Source organism: Anopheles darlingi, chromosome 2 (genome assembly GCF_943734745.1).
Source record: "Anopheles darlingi chromosome 2, idAnoDarlMG_H_01, whole genome shotgun sequence".
Classification (NCBI taxonomy): Eukaryota; Metazoa; Arthropoda; class Insecta; order Diptera; family Culicidae; genus Anopheles; species Anopheles darlingi.
In genome coordinates, this window is record NC_064874.1 from 47,104,403 (window position 1) to 47,126,902 (window position 22,500).

Genomic DNA, 22,500 nt, shown 5'->3' on the forward strand with positions numbered 1-22,500 from the left:
ATCCAGGAGGCCCTGCTCCGTTGCCTGATCGGAGAGCAGAAAGTTCAGAAGCTACTAATGACCTGCCTACTGCTGCCCTCACTGACCCTGAACACACTGGCGTTCTTCATGCAATTTCTGCACACGGTCTCGCAACACTCGGCCAAAAACAAAATGACCATCAAAAATCTGGCCATTCTCATCACACCGAATCTGATGCCTTTCGAGCAGGACCAGAAGCGTATGGCTAGCAATCAGCAGGTGGTACAGCTGCTGATAGAAAACTCACAGCAAATAGGGCTCATTCCGGAGGTGATCTTGCGCCAGCTGAAAGACGATCCTGTCGCTGGTCGTGATGCGAGCGTCCTGATGGCCAGCAGTGTGACCGATCGGAAGAAGAAAAAACGCAGAAGTGGTTCCTTAACGCGCATGTTCAATGGTTTCCGCAAGATCGTCGGTGCCATCGGCTCGTCGGAGAATCTGGACAAAACGGACGAACTGAGTGAACCGGATCCGACGACGGGTTCGGCTGTAATCATGGGTACGCCTTGTTTGAGTAAGTCGGCCAAGAAGCGTAAGGTCACGGATGGAATACCGTTCAGTGTTAAGAAAAAGTAAGTAGGACTTATGCAGGAGTTTTTGGTAGTTTGGAGGCAGTTCCAAAATCATGCTTTTGCGTTGTTTATTCACCATCTTCCAGGAAAGAAGTGACTGCACTGTTTCCGGACACCAAGGACCTACTACCGTGCACCCCGACGGTGGTTATAAAGTGAGCATAGGTTACTAAGAAAACTCGTGTCGTTTCTGTGCAATACTAACCAAAACCCCTACTTTGCCATCCACAGAGAGGTTAAGAAGAGCAGGCTGAGTCTGGGTGGTGGGAAAAAGCCGAGCAAAATGGTGCAAAGGCTACTGCCATCGGGCTCGATACCGTCGATTGCGGAGAATAAACCAATGGAGCGGCGCTGGAGCGTAGTTGGTGCACCGTGGGGTCGTAAAAAGCAACAGACGAACCGTAGCAAACAATCGGCAGGCGATGATACAGAGGTGGAGACAAGGGATCCATCCGGCGCAAAGACGGAGGATGAATTTGAACCAGACGAGGAAGACAAAACGCTGCTCGGCCGGCGAGCCGGATTACGTATGTCACCCGTCATTTCAATGCCATGTCTGACCGGGGCCGATGGTTTGTTTAAACTGGGAGCCACATCACGGCCCACCGATGAGCACGATGGATCGGAAGATTTCCTCAACATCCGGCGCAGTGAATATGAAGCGATCAAGCAGCGGATGGATGTGATTGAGACGACCATTTCACAGGAGTTCCGTAATCTTGGGCGAAGCGATGACGAAGTGCTGCTGGAGGATGTGGAGGATCAGTATCGCCAAACGCTCGAACATACGGAACCGATCGAGGCCACTTGCTCATCGACTGATCAGTTGGCGAAGCGATTGAGTCGCGAGCTCAAGATAAGACCAAATGGCGAGCACAAAGTTATACGATCACCGAGTGCCCGAAAGATTGGAACGTTACGGCGACGTAGCCGCGAAGCGGTACGCTTATCCCGTAACCAATCGTGGCACATCGGAAACGGTGGAGGCCTGGCCGCCCGAGATGGCAATGCGACGGTCGATCTTTCCTTCTACCCCAAACCGACGGTGCTGAAGCGTGGTCGACATCCTCCAGCACCAGCGGAGGGCAGCGAGGCAATTTGCACTTTACCTTTGGAAGGTTCGCCCGCACCGATGATGGTGTGCCGGCCACCGAAGCAAAACAAATCGGAACCATCGCCGACAATGGCGGCGGGTTCAAACTTTACCGACGAGGAAAAGGAGGAGAAATGGATGAATGCCGAGAGCTACTTTGAACACAACAACGTGACTCCGACGGCGACCATGATGGACACCACGGTTGATTTTCTAACGCCGGCCAAAGCACTGTCACAGGATGATACATTCCGAACGCCCGAAAAGAACTCGAGACGATCGTCGTTGCGGTCAGCTTCACGCCAGCCGTCCGCATCGTCTTCCTCCTCCTGCTATGTGACCCGGATTGAGGTGAACACTCAAAATGTCACCAAAACGCCCATGCTACCGCCCGTCGTTCCACCGCGTCCGCTAAAAACACCGGGCCGAACACCCCGATTGCCACCGAGGACACCCAGCAGCTGCAGTGGTGCGGTCACCGGAATGCCGAGTATGCTGTTGAAAACCCACATGACGCCATTGCAGGAGGCCCAGAGTGGCCGTGCATCGATCGCACGCATTCGTAGTCAAAACGCTGGGATGGTCGCGGCCAAGGCAAAACTGTTCGATGGCATGGTATCCGGGGACACGATCGCCGCAGTTTCTACGAAACGTGCGCCTCCAACGACGGTAAATATGGTTAATCGACGGCAGAGTGCCAAGTTCCGTGCGGCTACTGTCGCCATACCATTGGCCGGTTCACCGTTGGCCTGCGATACACAGTTGGCCCAGCTGCGGCAGATACAGAAGCTGCGTTCGGCCTCGGCGCACAGCAACAAACCGCGTAGTCCCCGTAGCACGACGCCACGGAAACGCGCGTTTACGAAATCCGCACATCACCATCACGGTGGTACGGGTGCCATCAATCGTCGCGAAAAGCTCCGTCAAATCGCTAAAGGTCCGCCCGGAGTCGTCGGGGCGGGAGTTTCGGCAAAGGTACTCAATTCACCGCGCCTTATGCGCCAGTTGCAGGAGAACGTGCTGCAGCAGCAGTTACTTATGGGGAGCAACGGTTGCCACTCCCCAAGCAGTAAGTCCGATGGAGTAAGTTCCTCAACGACACCTCACATCCGCCATCAGCTGCTGCGGAACTCGCCACGACGCATTCTTGCAGCAACTCCGCATCGCGACAACCGTAACGCAGCCGTTGGCGAAAGGTTACGGACTCCGATGAAAGCTACACCACTGTCCCGATTCTCTATCGTACAGCCCACCGGTGACCCGGGTGCGGCCTCCAACGCCGACGCCGACGATCGTACTCCCTCACAATCGCGTACAGCATTCGCTCGACAGCCTCAGCTGCGGCAAATGCGTTCTCCAAGTGCCAGTTCCGTGTTACGGACTTAACTAAATTGAACATGTAGGAACGTAGAATACTCCACCAATTACAGCAATTGGTTCGGGATGATAGAGATTTTTTAGATTAATTTCTTCCGTTTTTAAACTAGGATACGTGTGTGCGCGTGTGTATGTCCTTCGTGGACTTAGTGATAGTAGTGGGCCCATGATGAATTGATGTCCGGACGATAAGAGATTAATGCTCTGTAAAAGGCGGAGGGCTCCTTTTTATATTTTGAATAGATTTTACTGTTCCATTTGAATCCGTGAGTCGCCGGATTAGTCTTCTTCACTGAAAAACAGCTGCAACAGATCGGTCTTTGCACACTGTTCCCCCTCAAGGCGCTGGGGATTCTTCCAGCGAATCAGGGTCGGGATGACGGAGAGATGAGTATTAACGTCCTTACGGAATGAGTTGTTCATGTCTTTCCAGCTGTTTGCGAAATGGAATCGTTAAAAAAGAACAGATAAGCTGTGCTCTCCCTGCACTTACGTTGGTCGATCTCCAACGTCTACGTAGATGAAATGAGAATCGCTCGGAGCATCCTTCTCGACTGCACTCTCGATGAACGGGGCCGCTGATGGAGCAGAATGACCATTAATTAACTGCAGCAACAACCGGCGGAACCGGACTTACCTTCAACGCAATCCCCGCACCAGCTCTGTCCGTTTTCCAGTTTGGCACCGGTGAAGAGAATATTGATGGAGCCACCGTTTCCCTTGAAGTCCTTCATGAACGCAACGAACGCCTCGTACCCGGCGACATGGTGTTTCTGTACCATGATGACGATTTCAGTGGATCTTGAATTGATTATTTGCTCGTGATCGCTTTCGATTGCCTATTTTATTAACTATCTACTGGTGGTTGAATGGCTTTTTATCTGCGAATCCTCTCCAGAGAAGATAAGCGTTATCACAGTGTCGCCTACCGGCTGTCTCTATGCTTTATCATGCTACGGGTTTTCAGTTCTCGGTCTACTTTTCTTACGGGAATGATTGCGGCAGTTGCAAATAACGCTAAAATGCCCTGAAATTGCAAAATTGTTAAAAAAAATCAGAATTTCTCATTTTTTGTTCGAACGATACGGTAAAACGATACTTTCTTCTGTAAAACGATACAGCAAGCAAAATAAGCGATCAGTCGAAATTATAAGCGAAAAGAACGATATTTTTTTCGTCCTCCGGTTGTGGCAACCTTGGTTTTTGGGCCTCCAGTTGTAGCAACCTTGGACCGAGGTTTCAGAAAAAAGTGGTGTTTACGTGTACTTTAAAGAGGTTTTGTAGAACAAGAACTTGGTCGGGGGGTTTTCGAGAAAGTGGTTTTGCAAGAAGTCGTTAATGGGCGCACCAACTCCGACCCAGCACAGCAGCAGCAGCAGTGTACAAAGTCAGCAAACGACCCTCACCCACAGCAACCCTTGAAATAGTAGTGGGTACACGACGGCGGCGCTCGGAATTGTCGGATGTTTCTGCGGTGAAGGCGGTGGCCCAGAGGCAGGAAGACAGCAGAAGTTGCAGCAGAGTTTAGCGAGTTCATCTCCAACGGCATCTGCACGAGCCTACGGGGGTGCTGGTGGTGTGTGGTAGCGGGGTTTTCGGTGCTCGGTCCGGGTCCGGTGCAGCACGATCACGATTAACATTTTTTTCGAAAGCATCAGCCAGCTGGCTGCCACCTGCGTAAAGATGCGCACCCTCGGTCTATCGATAATCAGTATGGCGCTGACGGGGCTGGTGATCGGGAATGCCTACTACCAGAAGAAGCAGTTCTACCCCTCCGTCGTCTACATCACCAAATCCAACCCGAGCATGGCCGTAAGTATGCTTTCCGTGCTGTGGGTCACAGCTTATCGACTAATCACCGCATTCCCGGTTTATCCCGGACTCTTCGATCTCTTTCCGGCGCTCACCAATCGACAGGTGATCTACATCCAGGCCCTCGTGCTGGTGCTGATGCTGGGCAAGGTGATGAAGAAGATCTTTCTCGGGACGCTCCGGGCGGCCGAATTCGAGCATCTGATGGAACGGTTCTGGTACGCGCTCACCGAAACCTGCCTCGCGTTCACCGTGTTCCGGGATGACTTCAATCCGAAGTTTGTCGCCCTCTTTACGGTGCTGCTGTTCCTCAAGTCGTTCCACTGGCTAGCCGAAGATCGTGTGGATTATGTAAGTGACCCTCGGACTGCCTCGGAGCTGGAACTCGATGTGCTGGAATAACCCGGATTGGCTTTTGCAGATGGAAAGGAGTCCCGTGATCGGGTGGCTGTTTCATGTGCGAGTGGCCGGGCTGCTCCTCTGTCTCGGGCTGTTCGACTTCGAGCTCATCTCGTACGCGTACCAGTCGACCATCGCCAAGGGCGTTACGGTGCAGCTGGTCTTTGGGTTCGAGTATGCCATACTGATGACGATGGTCATCAACACGGCGATCAAGTACATCTTCCACGCGGCGGAACTGCGCTCCGACACACCGTGGGAGAACAAGGCCGTGTTTTTGCTTTATACCGAGCTAATCATAGGCTTTACGCGCGTCGTCCTCTATGTGGTGTTTGTGATCCTGATGGTCAAAATCTTCACCCTGCCCATGTTTGCGTTCCGGCCGATGTACTACACCATGCGGTAAGTAGCCCGGCGCACTGTGTCCGGGGCACGTGAATCTTACCTTTCCTTTCTTGGCCCCTGGCAGAAACTTCAAGAAAGCGCTGAACGATGTGATTCTGTCGCGGCGTGCCATTCGCAACATGAATACACTGTACCCGGACGCGACGACCGAGGAGCTGCAGATGTCGGACAACATTTGCATCATCTGCCGCGAGGATATGGTGAGCAACTCGAAGAAGCTACCGTGTGGTCACATCTTCCACACGGCCTGCCTACGGTCGTGGTTCCAGCGGCAACAGACATGCCCCACGTGCCGGCTCAACATTCTCCGTACACCGATCACGGCGGCAACGACGACGGCGGCCGCCGCTGCAGCTGCTGCGGCTGCTGCCGCTGCCGGTGCTGGAGGCAATGCAGGCAATGCCGGCCCTCAGATCGGTAACGATGGTGGTGTGGCAGGAGTAGCAGCAGCAGCGGCAGCAGGAGCTGGAGGAACCGCCGGTGGCCAGCCGATCGATGCCAGCCGCCCGACGATAGGTCTAGCGGGAATCGGTGCGACTGCTACCCTTAATTCCACGCTTCCGAACGGTAAGTTCTCTTATCAGAGTGTGACGAACGCGCGCCCGCGCACTTGTGTGTGTGGGTGCGATAAGTCGAAGTGGATTTGGCTGATTATGTCACACACAATAGTCAACGCAACTCCTGATCGTCATGCATTTCATTCGTTGCTTGTTTCTCTCCCTATCTCTCTACAGGAATACCAACGGCTGCTGCCAATGCAATGACAATGTTTCCCGGTGCACCGCTTGTATTGCCACCCTTTCCTTTCGTTGGCTTACCACCGTACACGATGCCGTTACCACCCGTGCCGCCCATGTTTGAAACACTGACGGATGATGAAGTCCGGGCGATGGAGGGTAACGAGCGGCGCCATATAGAGGAGCGCATTAAACACCTGCAGAACATACGCACACTGCTCGATGCGTCCGTGGCACTGATGAATCAGTACACGGCCATTACCGCCCGGTTGTCACCGGAAGCTGTCGCCCATCTGCAGCAACAGCCGCAAGCAACTGTAGCACCTCAGCCTGCGCAATCGACAACGGGTGCCAGTTGCTCTTCAGGGGCGGCTGCGTCCGAGGAGACGACTGGTGGTGTGGCTGGTGATCAACCACCGGTACCAGACTCGACGTTGGTGGCCGAAGGAGGCCCCTCGACGGTAGCGGTGGTCGGTAGCAGTACTAGTAATAGTGTAAGTAGCAGTACCGTTAGCACTACTGTCGGTGGCAGTAGGACCACCAGTGGCGGTACCGATTCCAAGCCCTCCACCTCCGGTGGTACCGTTCCGGTGGCGAAGCTGGAAGATCTAGGGCCGGGTGTAAGCAGTGATGAGGACGAAGTGTCGGGGTCGGGCTCGGGAAAGCTGAAAAAGGAACCGATCCCTAGCACGAGTGATGCATTCCTCATTACGCCCGATCAGCTAGAGGACGATGGATCGGCCACGTTGAGTGCGACGCTTCGTCGGTCCGGTGGAGCGATGAATGGTAACAGTAGTAGTAGTAGCAGCAGCAGCAGCAGCACTAGTAGCAGTAGCAGTACCACCAACATCACCACCACCAGCAGTGGGATTGTGCAACGAGGTAAACGGAACGACGAGGAATGCTCGTCAGCGATGAGCGAACTGCGTAGGCGAAGGTTAGAGAAGTTTGCCACGTCCTCCCCTTCCGGTACGTCGGATGGTCAGTAGGTTAGGGGAGGGGAGAGAAAGCTATCCGGGCCCAACACGAAGCCAGTAGAAACTGGCTGCTAGCCAAGTCAACGATGATGATGATGATGATAATGATGATCATAATGGAAGAGAAGTGGGGCCAAATCTGAAGGAATCTAAAATCGTCGACGTCGCCGCCCCCGCTTCCGACACCGACACCGTCGGGCAGGAGCGTAATGGCAAACGATAAGCATACATATATGCTCCTATCTATGTTATATGTTACGGTAAAACGTTGTTTCGAGGGGCACACAGTACACAGAATCGAAAATCCCATCATTATCTGCTTCCAGATGCTGTGAGCTGAGAGCCACAGCAGCCAAAGCAGCAAATCTAGACCGATGATCCTGACCGACAGCTAGCCAGAGAGACAGAGAGTTCAGATTTGAAGTGTACTAGCTAGTCGCGCCAACTTCCTCTTCCTGTAACTCCCTTTACCATGTTCGGTCAACCGATGAGGCAATCGAAAATTCAGCATTACAACTTTTACCTTTACTTCTACACATTCTTTCCCGCGTTTAGCATGTTTTCGCACTGCTTCCTCTTCTGTGTTTGATGTTTTGTGTTGTTGTCGATCACCGTTTGTGCATTTTTTGTGTTATTTCTCTACTTTACTTTTCGGTTATTGTATTGAGTTAGATCCTTCGTTCAGTAGAACGATGACACAATCGTTCTGACAAGTGTCTCCGCCTTTATGGACAGAGTTTCGTGATCTTAGAAGAATTGTAAAAAAACAGCAAAACTGTGCGACTTTCCTACTAAAGGCCTGTACAAAGGCAGTAATGAAATTAGAAGAGCAACTGCAAGAGGGAGAGACTTCGTGTGCGATGTTCCAGAAACAATCAGCAAACGCAACACCCGAAACCCGGAATGTGATGCTTGTTTTGTACTATACTGCGGCAGCGCAAACTACTGCTGCTATTCTGCTGTTACTGAATGGTTCGTGATAGAAGTGTCTGAATAAAAAAAGAAAACAGGAGTCAAAACGAGTCGAAGAAAGCTTATTAAGAACACAGCCTCTCAAGAAGGGGTAGCAGCCGATGATGATGGCGCAAACGCATAGAAACAGGCGGACAAAACATGGCGTATTGTAAATAATATTATACTATTATGTACTGTGGAATCTTAAAGTAATAAAGGCAAAACAACTCAAATAAAACTTATTAATTCTGCAGTTACCTGAGAACGGGCTTGAATATGCTAGCAAAAGGGGAATCAGTTAATCTCGTAGCATACTACGATGTTGGTGGTTGTTTACTAACAGATCCGTTTGGGAACATTAAAAAGGGGTAAAATTTATCAATTATTTTACACAAAAGTACAGGTAACGTCCTAACTATTCTTTTAATCATATGCTTGATCAGTACAGGCTTTAAATGTTTTTAGGCGTTTCAATTGAACAAAGATGGTGAATCGAGATTTATGTGAGCCAGTTATTACCAGTATGGTCTGGTGCCGATAAAATGATAAATTGCCGAATACGAAGACCCTACGAAACCGATGGATGGTTTGTGCACTGCGCACGACAAGAGAAACATCTGCAGCTACATAGTTAGGTATGTATTTCCAGTATCACCCTTAAGGCTAGATAGAGTACAAAACCAATTCAATTTACCGCTGTTGTTTTTTTAAGTTGCTTCGAGAGCATTAAACGAAATTTCGCGTAGGTAGAAGAATGTAGTTGAAGAAACGGGACGCATGCTGCAGCACGTAACGGTTCTATCTTGCTGTGGTGGTACGATGCCTAAGCCCGACCCGTCGGTAGCTACGCACCCGGACATAGCTCCTATTGACTTCGAGGTTCATCGCCCAACCCCGTAATGGGGCTTAGTTTGTGGCCTACTAGTAGTCTTCTTAGATGGTTGGCAAATGGTGATCCGAGCGAAGAAAGAGATTTTTCTGTGGTACGCGCGATTCCTGCGTACCGGGTAGCTGCGGTAGCGAGGTGTTGGATGTTTTCGGTTTCAGCTCCCGATTACCATTCTGTTTCTGCTCTAGTGTGATCGTTTGTTCGATTTCCTTCTGCTTGCTGATGTAGTCCTCGAAGTACGGGTGCGTTGCTAACCGTTCACAGGACCAGCGTTTTGCCGGATCTTTGTCGAGGCATTTCTGGCGAATAGGAAAGGTTAGATTAATTTCTCTGTGCCCGCGTAAGATCAGCGCAAACCGGGTGGGATCGATGGCTTACCTTAAGAAAATCCATCATCAAGGGATTTGCTAAGGTACGTGACGGCATCTTGGCCTCCAGTGTTTCCAAAGTAGGTGGCACGGGAAGTGTTATACCCTACGAACAGATAAGCAGCATTGATTAGTGTTCACTTCCTGAACGGCCGCATGCGCTTCGTTAGCTACCTTGAAGAATTCATTTTGATTGAAGATGGCCAGATGCCGAGGTAGTAGATCACCGAGGGTTCGCCGGATCAGGTAGAGCTGATCGACATCGCTTCGACCCGGCCATAGGGCATCGCCTCGTACGAGCTCAGCAAACACACACCCGATGGCCCACACGTCCACGGGAGTGCCGTACTGGGTGTCGCCCACCAACAGCTCCGGTGCCCGGTACCACCGTGTAGCAACATAGTCTGTATAGTTCTCCCCTGGACCTAGGTACAATATTCACCATACAACATTATCGATTGCTCTGCTGCGCTCTATAATTGTGCCGAAGACGAGAGTTTTAACCACGCGTGTAACTTACTGAGCATTCGGGCAAATCCAAAATCGCACAGCTTCACCTGTCCCTGGGCGGTAAGCAGGATATTTTCCGGTTTGATATCGCGATGCAGACAACCCTGTTTGTGACAGTAGGCGACGCCTTGAATCGTCTGGTACGTGATCTGTTTGGTAAGATTATCTGGGCAACCCTGTTCCGTGGAACCAAAAAAAAAAAAAAACAGTCAGAGTTAGGTCACACAAGGATTGTGGATATTGGGACCAGCTTTCGACTTACCTCCGGATGTCGCTCTAGCTCGTGCAGAACCGTATGTTCGCAGAATTCAAACACCAGATGCAATCTCCGTTTCCGCCGGAACACCTCCAGCAGGCAGACTAGGTTCGGGTGCTTCAGGTTCTTCAGTAGCCTGATCTCCCGCAACGCTATCTTGCGTATGGCCGGATCATCCTCGGACTCGACGAACCGCTTGACCGCGACCAGCGAGCCCGTCTCGCGGTCACGGCACTTGTACACCACACCGTACGAGCCTTCGCCCAGCCGGCTGAGCTTCTCGTACCGATCCATTCTACTGCTGCCACGAGATCTGGAAAAGAGCGTCGACAGGACGAACATGGTGCCGTAAGTGATGGTGGTGGTCGTCTCAGATGCTGTAGGCTGAGGGGCTGCTGCTGCTGCTGCTGCTGGTAGCTGCGGAACCGGTTTACTGGGAACTTCACACCCGAATAGGGGCACTAACGGTGCCAACAGATAGCTAGTATTTTCGCCTGGTACGCCACCAGGACCAGTATCACCGACAACACTGCGTAGGATCGTACGCGAGCGAACAAAACCGAATGTTCCGTGGAACATTCTCCAACTCGAACTGCCAAGCTGCTCGACGGTCAGCACCGTCTCAGGCTGTGGACCGTGGCCCCCGTTCGCTGGCCGTCCGTCGTTGTGTGTCCAGAAAGTTAAATGAAAATATCGCCTGACCAGTGGAGGTATTTTCTTCGGCATCGAGCTCGGACATTCACGAGCGGTCTCGCTCTTTCATTCGCGCTTAATGTCCGAAAGTGGCTACCACTTAGACGCCATTGCTAGAGAAGTACTTCACCTCACCTTCACCGGAAGGCTATCCGAGGGGGGCGGTGGTGAATAAAGAATTCATTCAGCTAAGACCCTCTATCTCTCTCACGCTCAGCCAGCCACCCGCCAAAGTATACCCGTGCCGAGTCCTTCGAATCGGACGCAAATGTTGCTGTGCGGTAGCAGCCTTGAGTAACGCGCAGAAGTCCTTGGGCATAAGCTATCCCGATGGCTCACCTTAGGGGCCGTTGGACCCTTCAATGTCAGGGAGAGCGGAGCGAGAGAAAAAAAATTAAACCTTCACGCACCACTCCAAACTCGTCGCTTTCCTCGGCAGATTAGACCATGATTGCGCTGTAGCTCTCGCGCTGGTGTTACTACCATAGTAGGCTAGGTAGTATTCGTGGCCGATCCCGAAGCCGTCATGCAAGGTGATTTCAGTTTGCGGTTACGGTGTGATGGAATAAAGATTAGGGGAGAAGGAAAATCGATAACTCGTATCCTCGACAGCAAGGACTATACGGCTCCTATCGATATGGCTGTTGTCCGCTTTGGAGGTGTAGGTGTATGTGCACCCACACCCCTTTCGCTTTGTGATCCTTCGCCTGCGGTTACAGCTGGTCGGTAACGTGACTTCGACCACTTCAACCACACGCTATTCTGTCACCTTTCAGTTTTGATAGCCAGCTTCTCCTACGTTCTCGAATGTAATCGATACGCGTCCGGGCCGCGCGACAACCAAAAGCTTCGCCACAAAGCGCACGTCCTTTATGACGTCACTGCGGGATGTCTTACCTTTCCTGTATGGCTTTGATTACTCCTTCCGCTTTCGATTCGCCGGATGTCCATCGGAAGGGAAGATTGCTGCATAGAAATAGATAAAACAAAGGAACAAAGATGAGGGCCAGTAACAAAACACTATCAAGGTTATATAGAGGGTATAGTTGATAAAAAAATGGCTATAGTTGATAAAAAAATTAATCTGCAATCAAATTGTTTGTTTGTATTCCAACACTTTGCTTTTGATTGAGACACAATGCCCTCCTTCCCAGGATCCTATGGTTAGAAGTTTGGCAATTATATGAAACCCCCTCGCCGCCATTAAAGATAGTTTAAGGTCACAGCGTATTCTATGAAACATACAGCGGTATTGCTTTCTCCCTTACGCTAGCCCAAGGAGACCCCCATTGGTTCTAACTTTTTGGAACGCAACACACGCAACATTTATCGCCTAATAATTACCGCCGCTTGAACAGCTCGTACCGAAGCCCATCGGTCCATACCAAAGGTTTCTTAGGCAGAACCTAAACGGCATAGTGGTGTGCTCGGGTCACCGGGTGTGACCTTTTGGGGCGGAGTTTCTTTCGTGAAGTTCTGGAAGAACGTAACTTTTACCTCGAGCATATAGCAGATTCCTCGATGGTTGTGGTGTTCGCATTCGAACCGTAGTCAGATCCTATCGTTTAAGGTCAAAAGTCAAAAGAATCGTTTGGCGGTGGTAATAATGAAGGTATACCCGCCTCCGATACTGCATCCGGAATATAGGTCAATCATAGTGGATAGAGTGGTATGCGTGGTCTCGTGAGGCTCTAGCGTTTTGAAACTGTCTTGTTAGGCTAAAGACTATCGACTCACGAGACTCCGATACCGATATGAAGCCAACGCAATGATAGGTAGACCGACGGACCCCTGTTGTCGAATTGTTTAAGGCCAACCCAAGCGTGTGGTACCGCACGGTTAACCGCCTTGTGATAAGTGATAAATGGTTCATCGTTTTGTTGTCCAATAATCTAGCCCATGGGGACCCAAGGAGACCGTGCTGTCTCATCCATCAAAGACGATACACGCATCCGCTAATGGATTGAGGCCATGTTTCGGAAATGGTTCTTTGGGATTCCTTCTTTATAGCGGAGGCCTGCTACTCACTGGGACGCGCAGTTGTGCAATACCATACGTTATCTGCATGACTCAACGAGTTGCAGAATACCGCAGTAACCTGTGGAAGATCAGGATACCGACGTCAGAAAGAAGCAAAGATGAGCTGTTCTATGATTAACGGTTGTTTTACCGAGTTAGGCTACTAACTACATTTAGCCGCATTTCAATCAGTACGCAATGATTCATACACTGTGGCGTACACTCGTGTAAGACGACCGGTGAAACCCGCAGGCATGCAATACATCATGTTTCCTGTCGAAACCATATCGGCACGTCACCGATTAGTAGTGTCCAGTGTCGAGTGTCCACACTGATACCAGGAGGAAACATATCCTAAACGTTCAACCGGGGGAACACCGGTTTCTCTTAAGGGAATATAAAAGACACACAACTCATTCCAGATGGTATCACACGAGTATCAACACCGGCATCAAGTACCACAGCACGGCAACGCACGCGAATCAACTAAATCCCAGTATAGCAGGATGTACTCCAACGCAGTAGTTCTTCTGTCTGTCGCAGCAGTTCTCGTGCTGGCTGGCCACGGATCCGTCATGGCGAAATCGCTTCCCGGACTACGCATTGCGGATTCTGTGGCAACGCCGAAACGGTTGGAAGTCGTAGATCCGAACGCAGCCACCTCGGTGAGCGCGGACACGATCGAAAATCTAACCATCGTCGTGGCAGACACGGTTTACATCTTGTCGGATGGCAGCATCGTACCGGAGAATCCGTCCACCACAATCCCGCCATTCCCGACGACTGTCAGCACCGGTATTCCAACCTTCTCGACCGTTCCGACCGGAACCTCCGCTCCTAACCTCACGCCGCCAGTTTTCCCGGGCCGTAAGTAAGTGCAGCGCTGGATCTGGATAACCTGTTTCTGGGGGAGGAGGTGCTTCCCTCCTCCCCCCAGCCTACCGGATGGATTATGACCGTTTAGGGTTTTGGGAATCGATATCGCGTGCCTGAATCGCAATAAAATATTTGTTTTGGCATCCCGAGGCGAGTCCACGTTCGCCAGGACGACAAGCACACAAACAAACCGCCACATTCGCAGTGCAATTGATTTCCGATTTTGCATTCATTCATGGTTTCGCTTTCGATTTTTTGGTGTTTTGCCGCTTCCGGAGGGGTCTATGCTACCAAGCTGAGCGCCAAGCGCATGTTACAACAACAACAACCGGAACCATAAATAACTCTTGCGTTCTGAGCCGTGTCACTTCGTCCCTTCCGTCGGTTCCGATACACTCGCCTGCGATCCACAGCGTGAAAGCTTCGTAGACTGGCTGGAAAGAAAGCAAAACGAATGGGGAGGGACCGCCGAGGAACAGAGGGAGGTCAAAGCACTGCGGACTCGTCCTCATTATCCCTAGCTACCCCTTAGCCTGGCGACAGTAGGCGAGTTCTTGGTTTGGTTTGGTTGCTCGGTCGTCCGGACTCGGTATCAACAAATCGAAGTCCGAGGAAACCACCAGAAGCTTTCGCCGGATCGGGGGTTTGGGGGCTTGTGGGAAGGAGGGCATGCGAATTCGCGTGGCGATATGACGGCGTATCAAAACAATCCTTCCCATATGAAGGCAAGCGGTGGGCTGGCCGGAGGGCAACCAAAACAAAAAGGACGTACGGCCGAGACCACCACTATGTCTCCGCGGAGGACGAAGGATTGTAAGGATTGCGTTCAAGAGGCACCACGTCGTCTCCATCCGTCGTCATTAATCATTGTACCGTATTATAGTGGATACGTCACAATCTGCAGACTGGTACCTCACCCTCTCTCAAAGTGCAAGCAATAAATGAATAAAGAATCAATCCAGGAACGTTACCTGCGTGGTAGTAGCGGTAGATGATTACCGAACAACCACAACCGTTTCTCCCCGAACCATTTGTCCATACGGACCGCCACGTTGGTATCCGGTGATGGGTGGATGAGTTGTCGATCTCTTCGACAGCAGCAGCAGCAGTAGCAACCGCAACAGTAACAACAGCAGCAGCAGTTATTTCCAACGTTCCAGTGTGCACTTTTCAGTGCACTGTAGACTTTGTAGAAGACCTAGGTTTTAAGGAGCCTGTCTATACTGACAATCTTCACTTCACGCTAAACAGCCTCACTGTCTGCACGCCAGCTACACACCACAAGCGCCACCATATTTCCGTCAGTTATGGACGTTCACGAGTTGACCACTGCTTCGATTGGTTACGTATTAAGTAGCTGTTCTAGGTGCACTAGTTCGTCGGTCATCCTTAAGATCGTCGAAGAAGGGGTCCTTCGTGGCGCGTATACGAGCAAGACCAACGAAGCAAGAACGGTAGAGGAAAATCGATCGTGGGGAATTCAATCGCAACCACCTTCACACAGTTGCATTGAAAACGGTGGTCGTGGGAAGTAAGTGCGCAACACCGTGTCACGACTCGTGTTCCCAGCCGTACTTAGTGCTGCGGAGAGCGCAGCAAAGGACACGTTTGCTGCTAGTGCGTTGGCTGATGACCGCACCATGACACCATCGCCACGTGTACTGGCGATAGTTTTTGCGCACCGTGACCCGCTTTCGATATCACCCAGCGTAATCGGACACCACCTTGATGTCGGCAATGCCGGGGATGGTCAGCAAATGTTCTTTTCCACGTTCGGTAATAGATAGCACGCGCCACCCAGTTGGGCAAAGAACACTAGCCAGCACCTAAACTAAATCACTTCCGCCACCGTTTTCGTTGTCGTCGTCCGTAGTATGATGGCCAGCTTACCAGCGGAAACAAACCTCGCAAGCACACAAACGCAGTCGCTCGGTCGTCGGTTGATCCGGTCACCAGGGTAACGGTGAAAAACCAAACAAATTTCCCGTCGCTGCGCGTGCCGGAGGTACATGGGGCCGCACCAGTCGTGTCCGACGGTAGGGGCCATGTTGGATGATGCGCCGTTTCGGCTAGTGTCGCGCTCTTGGACGATATTCTCCTGTGCTGGCAGTAGATATTTTCAATGCAGGAATAATAAGAGCAAGATAAATCGACGACATTCAGTGAAATTTGTTGCATTTTATAGAATTTCAGTTCCCTACTCTTCAGGATTACTTGTAAATCGGCACGTTAAGGACTCGGGTAGCTACTAAAAACCGCGTAAAAACCGCGAAAAAATTATTCGTTTAATTGAAGCAGGCCCTATAAACGTTTCGAATTTCAGCGTCGAATTCTGCTGCGTGGGCACCCGCGTCTTGTTGTTGTTGTTGTTGTTTTCTCGCGCGATCAAAACAAACTCTCGTCGTAAAAAAAATGTTCGCGAAACGTGTGGCTTAAATTACGAAATAGAGGCAGAGAACCGCTTCCACCGGCTTAACTAAAGGTAAGATACTTTTCCTGTTCCGTGTCTCGTGTCGCTGCCTGGCTGATGAATCCGCCTGTCTCGTCACGGCTTTGGAATTCTCGCTCCGGCAGCAGCAAAAAAGTGGACACGTGCGATTGAGCATCGATGAGGACCGCGGCGGTCGAGAGCCGGTGGATGATTTGCAAGAATCTTACCAGCGGAATGTCGGCCAATCCAACCGACCGCTGTTCGATGACCCTTTCCGTAAGCTTGCTTTCTGACCGGCTTTCGTACAGCCGGGGAATCGGCAATTTTGTTTTGTTCCCCAGCTTCTTCCAGACTCTCCGGCACGGTTTCTCTAGCCAGCCCCATCTTTTGCTTCGCAGATAAAATCGCATCCCACGAGAAAGCGATTCGTTTCCTTTCTGCACGATTGATGATTGCCCCATTTCCCTTCGACGGACGTTGGCCCCTTGGGAACGCCGCACGATATATTTAGGCCAATTTAAGACGCAAAATGTGTTGTTTACCGCGTCTACGGTGCTCGATTGCGATTCGCGTGTTTATCTTCCCTGCGAAGGGGGCGGCGGCACGAACGCACGGACTTGGCTAGTTCCCGAATTGTGTTCCGCACTTCCCCGTCCCCGAATGGTGGTGCCCGTTATTCCGCGCTTTGTGTCGTGAAAAACTTAATGGAAACCATGGCTTCATGGATATCATATGGTTTGCAGGTGGACGTGAATCATCACGAAAACCGCTATCTGCCACAAACCTCCCCCCGGGCGACCTCAACCTTCTGGTTCGAAATGCTAAAACAAACAAAAAATCAAACAAGAATCGGTCGATTTCGAAGGCCACACGCCAGCGCAATCGTTCCGCTGGCTGTACGCGCTGTGGTGGCGCTGCGGTTGCCCTTTGTGGCGCGCCGGTCCTTGTAGTGCGCAAGCGACGGCGTCTCGGTACTAGTCCATCACTACGCGGTAGTATGCGCGGCATGTTTACAGTGCCGTACATGCTTGGATAAACTTCTTCCACCATTCCCACGGACACGTAAACGTGTCCTTCTGCGCAACGCCGTTCAATCCGGGCTATCGATAAGTACACATAGCATCCACCGTAGCAGCCCGGGTGCTGTTATCGCTCGCAGCCACCTTGCAATCTCTCGAATGGAGTTATTGGTGGTCGCGCATTGCGGTGGTTGTGGCTGCTTTGTCGTCATCACCATCGTCGCCGTATTGATTGCGGCGCGTGTCACACTGGTTCGGGAAGAAACAGGGGAGATGGTTTGTCTTCTAGCAAGCAAGATAACGAGCAACCCCTCCCAGAAAGACATTACGACGAGAAAAGGAGGCCTTGAGATCGGTCACAATACGATCACACCGAGCATTCCTGCCAGATGATGTAATGGGCTAACAGCCGCCTGGCTTTTTTTTTGGTATGTCTGGTTTGGGGAATTTTGTGTTCTTTTTTTCTCTCTCTCTCCTCAAAATCCGTGCACCATATAGAACGTGGACACCGGCGGCCGGCAGCAGGTCGTTGGGCCGATTCTTCAAAAACACACTATTAGCATGGTACGGGCGAGTGCATGGCGCCAGATGCCGGCGAAGAATCCGGTTCTGGTCCTCCTTTTTCTCTTCCTCCAGCCAAACGAACAAAACAAGACACGACCACGCGATAGGTGTCGGATCGAAGAACCCATTGGGATTCGCGGGAAAGTGCGAAGAGAGTTTCGCTTACGGGCACGCTGGTGACGGTTGCTTGGATGAAAAGGGGGGTTTCTGTGACATCAGTTCAGTCAATGCGATCGAGCATGGGAGAGTGTTAGCAACGGTTATTGGGAGCGAAAGTGGCACACAACAATGCATTTGTTCTAGGTTTTGCTGCTGTATTGCTTCTATCAAATTCAACGATCCTGGCTCGATTGAGAACGAGAACTCAAGAACAGACCGTTGAGAAAGCTTTTCGAAGCAGATCCGGTTTGGGCAGTCACAGCGCGCCAGATAATTGCTGTTGGTGGTCGGTCGATCGGTGCAGCTAGAGCGGTTGGTCTGGCCCGTCGCCCGGTTTTGGCTGCCGCTATTTCTCGCCATTTGCGCCATGTACTTGTAGCGACGTCGTTGTCGAAATACGTGAACCGGAACGGAAGTTATGACGGTGGAGCAAAAAGGATAGCAAAAAAGCACACGTACACCCGCCTGGACTACTCACAAGAAACGACACCCTGCCAGCCGACTAAAAGCGCGTATTTCAGCGTTCACCGTCACATTTGCCCAAAAACTGGTGAGACAACGGTTGCTGTTATATTGTAGTTAAAGTAGGCTCTCCCGTAAGGTTGTGTTGTCTGCTGGGGCGCTGTTGTAGCATCACGCCGCCCCACCACCAGCACCAATCGTGGTTGCTGCTGTTGCCGCTGCTGCTGCTGCTGCTGCTGCTGCACACAACAAACCAGCAGTCTGGTTCGTCTAGTTTCTCGAATCTTGAGATCCGATGCGGTGCTTGTGCGCTGTGCCGGAGAGGGGCGAACCTCTCTCAAGGCACAACGCGATCGCGATCGCGGTAACCACGGTTACACGCACCGGCGACGGCTCAGTTATGTTTCAGCGCTGGTGAGGAGAAGAAGCGATGAACCATCGCCGGAAAGCGTTACTTTCGCCATTGTTGCTGTCGTTGTCGTCGTCATCATCATCATTGCTGTGTTGTTGTCGTGTCTTTTAGTCATACAGTGCCTTCGCCTTCACCTTCGTCGCTTCACCAATTGTTCATGCTTGAGCAGCTGCATGTTAGGTGGCCCGGTTCGACGTAGAGCAACGAGAGACATGCTCTAGACAAACAGAGGTGTGCAGCAGCAGCAGTAGCAGCAGTAGCAGCAGTAGAAGCAGTGAGTAGTGCGTACGTACTTTTCAGTCATTCTGCATATTCACTACACAGTAAGCCTTGGGATTAGTGTGACGTGAAAAAAGTACCAGTAAACTCGCTCACCTGGCGACCGCCTTGCACGATGGCTGGCTAGCTCGTATCCAAGAACGGTATACCCTTACTGGACCACTGGAAATACGTGACGCACGGGATGTGACGCACGAAACTGCAGCAGCGATCTCGCGAAGACCGAGAACAAAGAGCGTCGGATGGATGTTGGATCTGCGGTACAGATGTTTAGATGTTTGGACAAGCAATCGACATCGGCAGACGGTCGTCATCATCGATCTGGATCTTCTGTCCCAAGTAGGATGTCCCACTTTGTCACTGAGTACCGCTGCCCCGATGAGAGAGAGAGGAGAGAAATAAGCTTTCTTTTGCCGCGCAGATTGCGTCGGCTAAAGTGAACCGGCGCCATCGTTTGTCATGTCCGCAGTCGCGATTGCGTGACCAGCACCGAAAACCGATAACGACAAAAAACAACACAGCAGCCGCATTGGTTGTTTTCGTTTGCTGTTCCAGCAAATGGCATCTGGCGAAGGTAGAAGGTCGTAACGAAATTGCCCTCTTGTGAGACATGCGCGCGATCTAGATTCGCATGCGTACTTTCTCTTTTCACCACTCTCTGTGATCCGTTTTTCCGTTGACTTTTCGGATGAGACCCATGATATGATGCTCCCCTTTTCAACTTTGCCTTCTGAAAACTAGATTCGGTTTCCTGGTACTCGGATTCGTTTCCTGACAATCGGGCTGTAGCGATGATCATCGTTCGCGTTTTATCCGATCTTTTTTTTCTAATCCTTTCTATTTCTTTTCACCCTTTCAGTACGTGGTCACGCAGCCATCGAGTTTGTGTGTATGTGTATCGTCTGTGCCTGTGTATGTGTGCCCTTGTTGTGTGTGGCACAGTGATTGTTAGTCGTAAGCCTCGCATCGCGTGTGCATCAACCGGTGGTGAACAGAGATCCGGTCGCGAACGTAGTAGGCGAGCGTGTACGAAGCATCGATCGAAACACCCTGGCGAGCCGTGCGTCCTGTAGCGGGGGGAAAGTGAGATCACAGTGAGCGAAGGTGACACGGAAGGGGTACGTCCAGTGCACAGGAGGAGGTCCAGTGTCCAGAGTTACTACGGAAGGTTCGCTACGGCAAGCATTCACAGCATCCGGAGAGCAGCGATAGACCGAAGATCTCCAGCAAACGCACCGGGCACACCGCGGGAGGAGTACGAAGTCATCGCACCACTAAGCACACACAGACGGACAGGGAGGCAGGCATCGCGCGGCAATCGACTACCGGCACAATGAGTGCCTTCAGTTCATTGGCCTTTACCGCGGCCGAGTTCACCAATCTGCTGCCACTGACGGCAGTGATCGTGTGCATCGGTGCGACGATCATGTTTCTCATCAAGTAAGTACCGTACCGACGAGACACGAGCTAATCTGCAATCTCCTACCACCCCGAATGTTCCGCAGTTGATGGCGAAAGTGGTTTTTACAAAATTTCCCTTTTTCATTTCACTTTCACTTCGCCTTGGTGAGGGTACAAGGGCTTCCCGGTCACGGCAGTCCGATTGAAATCAACGGATACCCTTTCGGTCACATATATAAACAGACAACATCCCGCAGAGATGAGATAAGTTGTTGCCGTTCGTGAATTATTAATGCGACACGTGGAGGCAAGGGACCGCTAAAAGGGTGGCTGCCTAACTGACCGGTTCTGCGGCCGATACGGAACAGGGGCCTAGACGGGTTAGTCTGGCTGGCGGGCTGGCTTACAGGCCCTACCGTTATCCATCTTATCAGGGATGACGTAGGATAATTAACATCAGACTCCCCACTCCTTGGGTTTCTGGGCTTAATAACGACTATCAAGGGCATTCGATAAAGCTAATGATTCTTAGGCGCGTGTGTGTGTGTGTGTCGCTATCTCGTGTGCTGCGTGTCTGTATCGTATTTGATCATTTTGAAACCGGTTCGATTTCAAACTTTCCGATTATCGCGTTCGAATCCAACGAATACATCGCTCCTCAAGAATCTTTTCCACTGATCGGTCTGCCAGCCATCGGTATGGGTCGAAACGGACATGCTGTTGTTGTGGTGCAGCCGACACGAATGACGCCAGTGACAAACAGCTGGCTTGCTGCCTCACTGTAACTGCTGAAATAATAATAGATTCACATCGGGTCGATGACGAGTTCTCGTTCACAGCATGATGTATTTCCTCTCCTCCCCCAAAATCCCCCTCCTACCTCGTGTATACTATCCGGTATGGTGGAGGAAGAATTGTTTGTTTTCATCGTATTTCGTGGACCATGCCGCTCCACCGGTCTGGCGGAATATATCGCTGACAACGAATTTGGTACGGTGGTTTGCTCATCCTTCCCGTCTGCAACATTGAAGAAGAAACGAAACGAGAAGAGATGGAGGTAGAGAGGGAGAGAGAAACAAGCGGAAATGGGGACCTTTTGGTGGTCGGTGTGACGATGGGGAATTTCGAGATGTTTGAACTGTAAAACCAGTTGTGCGTTAGGTAGAACCAGTTAGAATTTCAATAGGCCGCGATCGGTTCTTATGTTTGGTTCGCGCGTTTCGCTGTGTTCAGTGGTTGCCAAACAGAATGCGATCGCTAAACAGAATGCGAGTCCCTAAACATAGGTGCTTGATTTAGGGCCCAACGGTTAGCACACACACACACAAACGCACTCTTACAAAATAGACATGATTGATAACTAAACAAAAGCACAAGATACCGACCGTACCCGTCGCCGTGTTGTAAAATGCAAAACCGTTCGCATAATGTGCCCGTTATTAATTATGCGTTTCGGTGGTTCACTGCCGGCCGTAGAGGAGGGTTTATAGGGTGTAGGGTGCTTGTTAGCGCGTGTTTGTATCACGGTAACCATTTCTATGGTTACTAGCCTGCTAGCCAGGCCAGCAGTGCAGCATGCGGTCGATCATGACATGCTTAGCTCCGGTAATCGATTTACGATCGATCGATCTCGAAACGATAGCAAGGAACCACCAGAACGTCGAGAAGTGAGATGAACCCGCCACTACCCGGCATCATAGTGTGCGTAGCGAGAGCGAGCGACGACTAGACGGTGTCCTTGAATATCTCCTGTTGCTTACCGTTTCACCGTCGTCGGCGATTTTGTGCGAGATTTTTGGAATGGACTGTGGTACC

The 22,500-nt window shown here is 51.2% G+C and overlaps 5 protein-coding genes and 1 long non-coding RNA gene across 12 annotated transcripts in view; 3 read left to right on the plus strand and 3 right to left on the minus strand.

Moving 5' to 3' along the window:
- The window catches only part of LOC125959268 (uncharacterized), a 3,656-nt gene extending 584 nt beyond the window's left edge, over positions 1-3,072 (plus strand). Inside the window, exons 3-5 of the mRNA XM_049692082.1 lie at positions 1-593; positions 680-748; positions 825-3,072. The exon at positions 1-593 is cut by the window's left edge and continues 114 nt beyond it. Of these exons, the coding sequence (XP_049548039.1) occupies positions 1-593; positions 680-748; positions 825-3,072 (2,910 nt within the window). The remainder of the gene's footprint in view (positions 594-679; positions 749-824) is intronic.
- Positions 3,073-3,263: 191 nt separating this feature from the next.
- Positions 3,264-4,156, minus strand: LOC125959914 (thioredoxin domain-containing protein 17-like). Its single transcript, XM_049692937.1, has 3 exons — positions 3,701-4,156; positions 3,557-3,641; positions 3,264-3,496 (listed from the first exon to the last, which is right to left on the minus strand). Exons 1-3 carry the CDS (start codon positions 3,843-3,845, stop codon positions 3,343-3,345), a joined length of 384 nt encoding a protein of 127 aa, XP_049548894.1. The 5' UTR covers positions 3,846-4,156; the 3' UTR covers positions 3,264-3,342.
- A 132-nt stretch (positions 4,157-4,288) lies between these two features.
- Positions 4,289-8,580, plus strand: LOC125952528 (E3 ubiquitin-protein ligase HRD1). The gene is made up of 5 exons (XM_049682038.1): positions 4,289-4,875; positions 4,981-5,226; positions 5,297-5,676; positions 5,744-6,246; positions 6,414-8,580. Exons 1-5 carry the CDS (start codon positions 4,747-4,749, stop codon positions 7,403-7,405), a joined length of 2,250 nt encoding a protein of 749 aa, XP_049537995.1. The 5' UTR covers positions 4,289-4,746; the 3' UTR covers positions 7,406-8,580.
- Positions 8,581-9,045: 465 nt separating this feature from the next.
- LOC125951796 (cyclin-dependent kinase-like 4) lies at positions 9,046-12,027 on the minus strand. Of its 3 annotated transcripts, none has more exons than XM_049680837.1 (6): positions 11,961-12,027; positions 10,377-10,683; positions 10,125-10,290; positions 9,779-10,029; positions 9,615-9,710; positions 9,046-9,535 (listed from the first exon to the last, which is right to left on the minus strand). In XM_049680837.1, the coding sequence occupies exons 2-6, from the start codon at positions 10,662-10,664 to the stop codon at positions 9,281-9,283; spliced, it is 1,056 nt and encodes a 351-aa protein (XP_049536794.1). In that variant the 5' UTR covers positions 10,665-10,683; positions 11,961-12,027; the 3' UTR covers positions 9,046-9,280. The 3 variants fall into 3 exon arrangements, with proteins under 3 accessions (XP_049536794.1, XP_049536795.1, XP_049536793.1); XM_049680838.1 differs by lacking the exon at positions 11,961-12,027 and adding an exon at positions 11,474-11,606; XM_049680836.1 differs by lacking the exon at positions 11,961-12,027 and having other exon boundaries at positions 10,377-11,096.
- A 4,316-nt stretch (positions 12,028-16,343) lies between these two features.
- Positions 16,344-22,500, plus strand: part of LOC125951775 (cell growth regulator with RING finger domain protein 1-like) — a 19,419-nt gene continuing 13,262 nt past the window's right edge. The window contains exons 1-2 of one of the 5 annotated variants that reach the window (XM_049680805.1): positions 16,344-16,440; positions 20,144-20,724. In XM_049680805.1, the coding sequence (XP_049536762.1) occupies positions 20,618-20,724 (107 nt within the window). In that variant the 5' untranslated portion in view covers positions 16,344-16,440; positions 20,144-20,617. Of the gene's footprint in view, positions 16,441-19,013; positions 19,291-20,143; positions 20,725-22,500 lie in introns of those variants that run through there. The other 4 variants (XM_049680803.1, XM_049680806.1, XM_049680804.1 and 1 more) reach the window with 4 other exon arrangements.
- LOC125951777 (uncharacterized) overlaps positions 21,078-22,500 on the minus strand; it is a 5,953-nt gene continuing 4,530 nt past the window's right edge. The window contains exons 2-3 of the long non-coding RNA XR_007468797.1: positions 21,566-21,702; positions 21,078-21,473 (exon numbers count right to left, since the gene is read on the minus strand). This is a non-coding gene — a long non-coding RNA (uncharacterized LOC125951777). The remainder of the gene's footprint in view (positions 21,474-21,565; positions 21,703-22,500) is intronic.

Bases quoted from the DNA above. Each gene is read 5' to 3' on its own strand.
- LOC125959914 (XM_049692937.1), bottom strand. From the start codon at position 3,845: ATGGTACAGAAACACCATGTCGCCGGGTACGAGGCGTTCGTTGCGTTC. The intron at 3,642-3,700 runs GTAAGTCCGGTT...CTGCTCCATCAG, and splicing joins GTGCGGGGATTGCGTTGAAG to CGGCCCCGTTCATCGAGAGT. The intron at 3,497-3,556 runs GTAAGTGCAGGG...TTTCGCAAACAG, and splicing joins GACGTTGGAGATCGACCAAC to CTGGAAAGACATGAACAACT.
- LOC125951796 (XM_049680836.1), bottom strand. From the start codon at position 11,096: ATGCCGAAGAAAATACCTCCACTGGTCAGGCGATATTTTCATTTAACT. The intron at 10,291-10,376 runs GTAAGTCGAAAG...TCCACGGAACAG, and splicing joins AGCTAGAGCGACATCCGGAG to GGTTGCCCAGATAATCTTAC. The intron at 10,030-10,124 runs GTAAGTTACACG...TATTGTACCTAG, and splicing joins TGGATTTGCCCGAATGCTCA to GTCCAGGGGAGAACTATACA.
- LOC125952528 (XM_049682038.1), top strand. From the start codon at position 4,747: ATGCGCACCCTCGGTCTATCGATAATCAGTATGGCGCTGACGGGGCTG. The intron at 5,677-5,743 runs GTAAGTAGCCCG...GGCCCCTGGCAG, and splicing joins CCGATGTACTACACCATGCG to AAACTTCAAGAAAGCGCTGA. The intron at 6,247-6,413 runs GTAAGTTCTCTT...ATCTCTCTACAG, and splicing joins TAATTCCACGCTTCCGAACG to GAATACCAACGGCTGCTGCC.